Source organism: Budorcas taxicolor, chromosome 7, assembly GCF_023091745.1.
Source record: "Budorcas taxicolor isolate Tak-1 chromosome 7, Takin1.1, whole genome shotgun sequence".
Lineage (NCBI taxonomy): Eukaryota > Metazoa > Chordata > Mammalia > Artiodactyla > Bovidae > Budorcas > Budorcas taxicolor.
This window is the reverse complement of record NC_068916.1, coordinates 95,444,835-95,454,550: the sequence shown is the minus strand read 5'-3', so window position 1 is coordinate 95,454,550 and position 9,716 is coordinate 95,444,835. Positions and strand designations below refer to the sequence as shown.

Below are 9,716 nucleotides of genomic sequence, written 5' to 3'. Positions count from 1 at the left end.
AGTAACTTGTCAATTTTGCTTTGCCACAGTAACATGTAGTCATGAGCATTTGGGTTTCAAAGAGTCAACTAGACTTAGATGGTCATTTTGTTTAAGAGCCTGGCCTAATATTTTAAAGAGCTTTTACTTACAAGATTAATGATTTTAAACATTCTGGAAGCACCATTTATTGCTTTTCAGGGAATTACTCTACAGCTTTTGCAGTGTCCATTTCATTGCCATTAGCATAAAGAGAACATGAAATACTCAAGAAATGGACTTAACTTCTCTCACCTATAACACACAGGCTGGTAGAAGGTACAGTGGTCTTCATTTGTGACCAACACCCAACTTACCAAATAGTGTGAATTTTAACTTGTACTTTTCCCATCAGCTTTTGGCTTGGAAGTTTCCTCCTTTGCCTAAAAGGACAAGCAAAAACCATCCATGAGTTCTTTATTTTCTGGACTGAGTAACCAAAACTGATCAACCAGAAGAGCTTTATAAGGAAAAATGCTTTTCAGATTTAAAAAGGTAAAAGATGGCAGTTAGCAGGGGAAAATAAGATAGTCCTTTTTAAGTATTTTATTTAGCCCAAACACTGAATTCTTCCCCTTGAAGTTTATAAACTAAAAATAACCTTGAAGTTTATAAACTAAAAATAACCTTAAGTGATTCTAAATGTTTTACTCTAGACTTTGGTTTTGTTTGGTTTTTTTTTTTGAAGGCCAACATAATTGGTTTCCACTTGCAAGGCCTATTTTTTTCCCATCTCTTCACGTTCAGTCTGTCCTTAAATTTGAAGTGAGTTTCTTATAAGCAGTACATATAGACATGTCATGTTTTTTTTATCCATTCTGCCTCTCTGTATTCTGGGGAGTTTAGCTCATTATTTTCAAAAGTATTTATTAACAAGTATGTACGTATTGCCATTCTGTGAACTGTTTCTGATATTCTGTAGTTCTTTGCTCCCTCTTCCCTGGCTCTCTCCTTTTGTGATTTGATGACTTCCTACAGTAGCATGCTAGGCTCTTTTCGCTTTTGTGTACCTCCCAAAGGTTTTCATGTAGCTACTTTGTGGTTACCATAAGGCTTACATATAACAGCTTCCATTTATATTTCAAGTTGACAACTACTTAGGTTTGAACGCATTCCAGAGCTCTACAGTTTTACTCATCACCCTCATCTTTTATGTTTTTGATGTCCATTTTATATCTTTTTAATCTTGTGTATCCCTTAATTATTATAGCTAGCTGTTTTTTTTTAACTACTTTTGTCTTTTAAACTTCATACTAGCTTTATCAGTGATTAATATACCACCTTTACAACATTAAATTATTCTGAATTTTGCTATATATTAACCTTTACCAGTGAGATTTCTACTTTGATTGTTTTCCTGTTACTAATCAGCACCCTTTTCAGCTTAAAGAAGTCTTTTTAACGTACTTTAAACTGGTCTAATAGTGATGAACTCCTTTAGCTTTTGCTTATCAGGAAAACTTTTTTCTTCTGAATGACAGTTTTTCTAAGAAGAGAATATTCTTGGCATTTTTTTTCTTTCAGCACTTTGAAAATATATCATGATACTCCTTTTCTGGCCTGCAAAATTTCTGTTGAAAATCTGCTGAGAGTCTTAACGGAGGCCCCTTGTATGTAAAAACTTGTTTTTCTTTTGGTACACTCAAATTCCACTCCTTGTCTTTAACTTTTGACATTTTAATGTGTTTTTGGTGTGGGTGTCTTTGGATTCTTATTTGAAAGCATCTGGGCTTCCTGGTTATGAATGTCTGTTTCCTTCCTCAGGTTAGGGAAGGTTTTAGCCATTATTTATGTCAATAAGTTCTTTGTCTCTTTCTGTCTTGCTTCTCCTTTTGGGACTCCTATAATGCAAATGTTCATCTGTGTTGGTCTGTGTGATATTGTCTGGTAAGTCTTTTTGGCTATCTTTCTTTTTTTGCTGCTTTGACTGGGTGAGTCCCATTGCCCTGTCCTGGAGTTCCTGGATCCTTACTTCTGCCTCTAGTCTGCTGCTGAACCCCTCCAGTGTGTTTTTTGGTTCCGTTATTGTATTCTTCAGCTCTGTGACTATCTGTTACTTTCTTGTATTTTTCCTATATCTTCGTCGAAGTTCTCACTGTGTTCATCCATTCTTCTCCCAAGTTTGGTGAGCATCCTTACTATTGTTACTTTGAACTCATCAGGTAAACCGCTTCATTAAGGTTTCTATCCTGAGGTTTTAATCATTTGAAATGTATTCTTCCATTTCTTCATTTTCCTTGAGACTCTGTGTTGGTCCGTGTGCATTAGATAAAATAGCCACCTCTTCCAGCCTTGAAGGAGTAGCCTCGTGTAGCAGATGAACTTTACTGTTAAACCCTGCCCTGACTCTTGATTATCTCTCAAAACACTGTAAGCAGCCTATTTTATTTTCATTGGTTCAATATACAGACATAATAGTCTGGAAGGGCCACAGCAGGTGATCAGGAAGTACCCCTCTGGGGGGCAGTTACAAAAATTTGGCCTCTAGGTAAGTGTCAGAGCTCCCTTTTCTGGGAGATACTGGAGCGAGATGGAGAAATAGCTCGATGGTGGTGAGCAGCCAGCTTATGTCTCCTAGGAGCACATCTGGGCATCTTCTGCCAAATCGGAAGCCTGCTCCTTACACTGGAGCTGCAGGACAAGCAAGGAGGCCTCTTACACAGAAAGCTGGGGTGTGTTTTGGTCTGCGGCCTGTGCAGCACTCTGGGGATGGTGGCCGGCTAAGAACTGTAGCTCTGATTGCTTTGTGGGGGGAGCGGGTGCGTCTGAGCTCAAGAGCCCTTGAAGAACCTTGCCTCAGTTTGTTATGGCCTTCTCAACACAAGCTCCACTGGCTTCCCAAAGCTAGAGGTTTGTGTGCTCATTTCTCAGGTGGCCTTTAAATGTTGGGGTACTGCCGTGGGGGTTCAACCTAGTTTGCTCCTCAGGAGAAGCTCTGAGTTTTGAGTTTTCTTCTGATGGTGAGTTGACTGTGTTGGGACTGGATTTATGCTGAGAGTCTGTCCCAGCCTCTTCTACCTTCTTTGATGCTGGTCTTCTTTTATTGGCCCGATGGATAGGAGTCATTCAGATCACTGTAGGAGTTTTTTCCTAGAGGAAATTGTTGCAGACGTAGCTGTAGATCTGGTGTTTCCATGGTACAAGGTGAGCTGATCTTTTCTACATCACCACCTTGAACCAGAACTCACTGTCTTGCTTTTTAAGAGTTTGGATGCAGCTGGATTATTGTTTCTGGACCTGTATCTTTTATTTCTCATTATAATTGGAATTAACAGTCATAACCATTTGAATACTATGGTTTTAGAATTGGAGGGGGCCCAGAAGTTGTTTATCCAATCCAACTTCCATTCCTTTCCTAACCACAGTTTGAGTTATTTTAATAATAGGAAACTTTGAAAGTGCGTGCTGCATTAACGCCTAGCTCTGAGAAACCAGATCCACTCATTAGCCTCAGTTCTGCTTTCTGTAACAATGTGAAAAATGAGATACCACTTGGGAGGAAAGACTACTAGTATTTAATGTGAGTATACTGGATCTCAGAAGCTGTAAGAGCTTCTCTAGGTCTCTATACTACTTTCCTATTCCAAGATTCATAGAAACTACATTCTCTGGTGGTGTCATCTCCTTTGCCACACACACATATTTTAACATCTTAATTTGCTGTTATGATGACTAACATCGTAATCAAACTGTTGATTTTTTTCTTAATAATTGGTGATGATTTAGACTTGATGAAATAATGTATATGGATCCGTACTGTCAATGTTTATCCAAGTGGAAACATGAGGTAGGAAGTGTTAGTCTGGGTCTTTGGGGAGGTGAAGCTATAACATATTCCCCCATCCCGAAGTCTCAGTCATTACAGCATCAAATCTAATGCCCCAAAGCACACCCCGAGAGAACACGCAAACTAAGGACTGATAAGGAAACAATACAGCAACCAGCATGTCATTGCTCTTCTCAGGGAGAGCTCAAGAAGCGGGAGCAGGGGTCACAGAGACAAATCTTCCAAGGAGGTGAAGGGATGGAGGGAATAGGGCTTTTGAGTTGCTAAAGAGCTTGAATATGTTTGTATTACAAAGGAAATGAATTGAGACAAAGAAACTGGAGAGAATTCAGTTCAGTTGCTCAGCCCTGTCCGACTCTTTGTGACCCCATGGACCGCAGCCCGGCAGGCCTCCCTGTCCATCACCAACTCCCGGAGCCTACTCAAACTCGTGTCCATTGAGTCGGTGATGCCATCCAAGCATCTCATCCGCTGTCGTCCCCTTCTCCTGCCTCCTTCAATCTTTCCCAGCATCAGGGTCTTTTCCAATGAGTTGGTTCTTTGCATCAGGTAGCCAAAGTACTGGAGTTTCAGCTTCAGCATCAGTCCTTTCAGTGAGACTTACTCTTTGGGACCCCATGGACTACACAGTTCATGGAATTCTGCAGGCCAGCATACTGGAATGGGTAGCCTTTTCCTTCTCCAGGGGATCTTCCCAACCTGGGGATCAAACCCTGGTCTCCCCCATTGCTGGCGGATTCTTTACTAGCTGAGCAACCAGGGAAGCCTATAGAGAGTTAGTGACCCCTTGAGAGAGAGAGAGAAGAGGCTGCAGGCAAGGAGGGGAGAGTGGGTTTGTTAGAAGGAAGATAGGAAGGGGGTCTTGGTTATTTCCTGCAAGGCACCCTCAGTTTTCTCTTTAAGTAGAAGGCAAGGCTTTCTGCACACGGTAGGGGAGAGTAGCAACAACGGAGTGCAAGGTGTTTGGGGCTGATGAAGGGAGAGGGCCTCTGCTCACCCCAGACGAGCACAGCTGACACTGGGTCTTTGTGTGACAAGGGCTAGTAACGCAGGACGCTTCAATTGTGTTCGGAATCTTTGTTCCTTCAGTAAGTTGATACTTACTGAATACTGATTATTATAAGTAATATTGATACTTAAGTATCGATTACTTTTAAAAATAATATATATCATGGCTGATTCATGTCAATGTATGGCAAAAACCACTACAATATTGTAATGGAATTAACCTCCAATTAAAATAAATAATTAAAAAAAACAAACATCTTTAAAACTTCAGTTTCTTTGGCAAGATGTGCTAGGGTATAGATAGTGCTTAAAAACGGTCTTATTCTAAACAGACCCCAAGCAGAAAGTAAATGACTAAGAACACGCCATTCCCTGTAATTGCCAAGCTCATTTGTCATCTATCTACTGCTCTGGTGGGGACTTCCCTGGTAGCTCAGATGGTAAAGAGTCTTCCTGCAGTGTGGGAGACCCGGGTTCGATCCCTGAGTCAAGAAGATGCCCTGGAGAAGGAAATGGCAACCCACTCCAGTACTCTTGCCTGGAAAATGCCATGGATAGAGGAGCCTGGCAGGCTACAGTCCATGGGGGTCACAAAGAGTCAGACACAACCAAGCTTTGAACTTACCTTTGTGGAATCCTTTGCTTTCCCGCCATTCCTGGGTGCTTTGTCACTGGAAGCAGGCTTCTTGTCTTTGTCCTAGAGCAGAGGAAATGTAATGAGGCTGCTGCGGTCAACACCATTTAGCAACTAACCGCTGCTGCAAGCAAATCGATCCAGACTCTTCTTTTTAGGAGCCTGAAAATCTCCAGTTTAACTAAATAATCAAAAATTGAGTATTTCACAGTCATGACTTTTTGAACCACAGTGAACACACACAGAGGTATTCAAGGTGGGAGGTAAGAAGGGAAAAAAATGAGGAAAAGGTGACTCACGTTGATGTCCTGCCAATTTTCATGATCCACTGACTATATTTTGCTCATCAAAATAGAGCCTGGTTCTATCAGGGCTGGTTTCTATGTGCCAAGAGGACACTGCTTTCAGAGTTATGGAAGAATAACCTAACAACTAAGAATAATCTAACAACTCTGGAAGCAACCAGAATGAGCTAGGGCCAGTCACATACAAAAGTAAAGTCCATTCACCAAAAAGGCATTATTGATGAGGTTCCAGGAGTTGAGAAATAGGATACTGATGTGATCTAGAAACTAAATCACGCAGGATAGGGAAGACTGACAATCCAGTGACTGGGAAATATGTTTAATACCCGCTGAAACCATGTGCATTTTAATTCTTCTGAAAATAACAATGGAAGACACTCATTTCACTTTTCTTTCTATTTGGTGGATTACACTTTTTCTTCCATTCGCATTCAATCTCCTCTGCTATGCACCAGGCATTTTGCTGATGCCGGACACATGACTGCTGTCTAAAGCCCACAGCTCAGTGGGGCGAGGCCCACAGGACAGGTAACTCACAGCGCAGGGATGGCAGAGGAGAAGCCCCTGACCTGGGAAGGGAGAAGCAGGCAGGGAGAGCTTCCTGGGGCAGCTGATGCTTGAACCGGTCTCTGAGGGGTAAGGAGGAGAGCTGCTCAGGGCAGAAAAGGGGATGAAACCCCAGAGGACAAGGGGCACGGTGTATACAGGGAGGGACTGCTCTCCTTTTAAATGATCACAGATAAAGCAGTACTGTTACACGCCAATATAGCATGGCAATCGAAAATGGTGGCTATGCAGCTTATAAAGCAACATGGAAAACATTTATGATATACTCTTAAGAAATGTATTATTATGTAGAATCTAAGTATAATTATGTAAAACCTACATATGTGAAAAGACAAGAAATAACACCAAATAATGGTGTTTGGGGGAAGTAGAATTTTTTTCAAGTTTTCTAGGGCATTAATCAGTTTATTTTATGGTATAAAATTATATAATATGTGTGTGTGTTGTTTGTACAGAGATACATTAAAAAAAAAAAAAAAAAAACACCAAGAAGAAAAAGCCCAGTACCTTTGCTGTGTTTGTTGAGGTTTCTGTAGTTGAGGGACAGCTGTCCAAGTCCCCTGAGAGGGCGTCAATGGGGTCCTGGGCACCTGCAGGTTTCTGAGATGTCAAGAGAAATAACCATCAAGATTTGCTTTTTGGAAAAGCAAAGGAAAGATGCTTTGTGGGCCATTTCCCCACAGCCCTGAAAATGTGTTTGTTTAAAGCAAAGCCTTGCTGACATTCTTTTCCCAACAAACTATTATAAAAGAGATATTAAAACAGGAAAATCTTGACAGCTCTATTTTCTTCCACTCTGTTATACAAGGTGCTTAGTATTCTCTGAGCTATGATGTCTAATCTGGAAAATGGAACTGCCTATGTTGAGTGGCTCTTGGGAAGACAGAAATAATATACTCTCATATACGTGCCTTGGCATCAGACCAAGCACAGGGTAGGCATTCGCTGAATTTCAGATTCCTAAAATGTGAAAGCTGCAGCCAGAGGTTAAAAATGTCCTTTTCTGGAAATACACAGCTATGATATTTACCTCTGATGCCTCGGGCTTCTCTGATGCCTTTGGCTTCCCGGGTGTGCCCTTAAAAACAAAGCAGACAATTGGTTAAACAGATTGTTTTTGTAAAGGTTTTACTTGGGCCCAAGTCAGTATTTACATGATTTTTTATCCAGTGGAGTTCAGTGATTCCCCCGCATCTGTGGCTTCTGCAGATTGAAGCTATTTGGGGAAACAGAATTCTAGGAATTTCCAAAAAGCAAATCTTGAATCTGCCACATGCTAGCAACTGCTTATGTAGCACCTGCACTGTATTAGGTATTCTGAGCAATGCAGAGATGATCTAAAGTCCCCTAAGATTTTGGTCTCTGGGGGTCTTGGAACTAACCCCCCCTAGATACCAGGGGACAACTGTGTACGTTGCATAACTGATAAACCTGGGTCCGTATTATCTCCTCACCAGCTTTGCTTAATGACTACCTCATAACTATTCCAATAGCCTTGGGGACAACGCAAGGATGAGTCTGTTCCTGGAAGTGAAAGAAATTCAATTGTAGCAACCCTGTCACTGCTTTACTCTAGTTAAAACATCACAAAAAGTAACTTTTGCTTTTATGTCTTATTTGCTATTTTACCATATACCTATCTACTACAGCTTATTACACTTCAAAAGGATTTGGGGCACTGAAATGGTCTATAGGTGATTGTTTTTCAGTGAGGATTACAAGGACAACTCATCAGGGATTTTTCCCATCGGCAAAGGCCAGGACACTAATGAATACATTTCCCAAAGAACACAACAGGGTCAGATGGGACCATCAGAGCAGGGGGCATTCTAGCAGGGTGCACAAGCGCTGTCATGAATACTGAATGCAAGCGAGGGGAACTGATTTTTGTAACAGTAGACAGTGAAGCTGATAGTACTCTACACAGTCAAACCCTTCACAAATCATCAGTGCAGAAAGAGAAGCTGTCATTTGGACTTCCTTGTTTTTATCCGACGAACAGATCTGGAAAGGGTTATTTAGCATCTAGAAGCCAAACAGGAAGGGGCAGGGAACACAGCAGGCTGACCAGGAGAGCCACAAAGGCAGATAAACTTGTTGACGATACTGTTGCTGTATTGAGATAGAGCAACAGAGCTTTTGATTGGGAATATGGTTTTGCCAGTCTTCACTCTCAACAGCGCTGGTGGTAGTGGTGTCGGGGAAGAAAGAGAGACAGCAGCCCTTGGATCGTATTTGCCCCATGAATTATTTCCATCCTAGCTCTTTTTCTGTTCTGCTTCAACAGAGAGACTCTGCTTCAGGTAAAATTACAAATATCATTCACTGTTATTATAGCCTTTTCTTGCAGAGAATTCATCTGTGTACCTGCCTCGGAATCACTGTTAAGCATCAGTGAGTGATGGAACATTCTTCAATTCTCTTTACACCAGTGCCCAGCACAGTAAACATCCAATGATACTGACTCAAATAAATATTAAACAGGATTCTAGACAGCCTGCTCAGTGGGGACAGATTAAATGTGTCAGTCATGTTACATTTTTATGCTATTGTTACAGTATTCTGTTCATTTCAAGTGAGGTTTGAATCTCAAAAGCTTTGGAGCATAGCTCCACCCAGGACACCACCTTCACTTACCTCCTTGTTATCATCCAGAAGATGCTGGTATTTAGGTGGGATGGTGTCATCTCTTTCTCCCAGCTTGTCTCTGTGTTCAGCTTTGGCTTTTTCCTGTAAACAGTGAACATACAGCATCCCTATTCTGCTCCACCTTCATCTAGCCCATTCGAAAATGCAACATTCAGCACTTATTGGATATTTCTGAGGCAAAATATAGTCCCTCTAAAGTTTTATAAGCAACTTAGAGCAACAATGTTAACAGATTTCCAGTTGGATAGAAAAAAAAGCAAACCCAGTGCTTCTGTTTGTCATTCCACACCTATGAATTTTCTACTTGTATTTTAAACTGAAATAAGCTTTTTAAGTAGTTGTTTTCAGTCACTCAGTCATGTCCGACTCTTTGCGACCCCCTGGCAGCATGCCAGGCTTCCCTGTCCATTACCAACTCCTGGAGTTTACTCAAACTCATGTCCATCAAGTCAGTGATGAATTCTCCAGGTAAGAATACAGGAGTGGGTTAACATTCTCTTCTCCAGGGCATCTTTCCAATGCAGGGATCAAACCCAGGTTTCCCGCATTGCAGGTGGATTCTTTACCAGCTGAGCCACCAGGGAAGCCTGACTCCAGGCAAGTCAGGGCTATCAGTTCAGTTCAGTTCAGTCGCTCAGTCGCGTCTGACTCTTTGCGACCCCATGAATCACAGCACACCAGGCCTTCCTGTCTATCACCGACTCACAGAGTTCACTCAAACTCATGTGCATCGAGTCAGTGATGCCAT

The 9,716-nt window shown here is 41.6% G+C and overlaps 1 protein-coding gene across 12 annotated transcripts in view; it reads right to left on the bottom strand.

Moving 5' to 3' along the window:
- CAST (calpastatin) overlaps positions 1-9,716 on the bottom strand; it is a 135,613-nt gene that overhangs the window by 3,040 nt on the left and 122,857 nt on the right. For all 12 annotated transcript variants that reach the window (XM_052643730.1, XM_052643733.1, XM_052643738.1 and 9 more), the window contains 5 exons: positions 8,957-9,049; positions 7,350-7,397; positions 6,827-6,919; positions 5,439-5,510; positions 336-401 (listed from right to left, as the gene is read on the bottom strand). In XM_052643730.1, coding sequence (XP_052499690.1) covers positions 351-401; positions 5,439-5,510; positions 6,827-6,919; positions 7,350-7,397; positions 8,957-9,049 — 357 coding nt within the window. In that variant the 3' untranslated portion in view covers positions 336-350. The remainder of the gene's footprint in view (positions 1-335; positions 402-5,438; positions 5,511-6,826; positions 6,920-7,349; positions 7,398-8,956; positions 9,050-9,716) is intronic.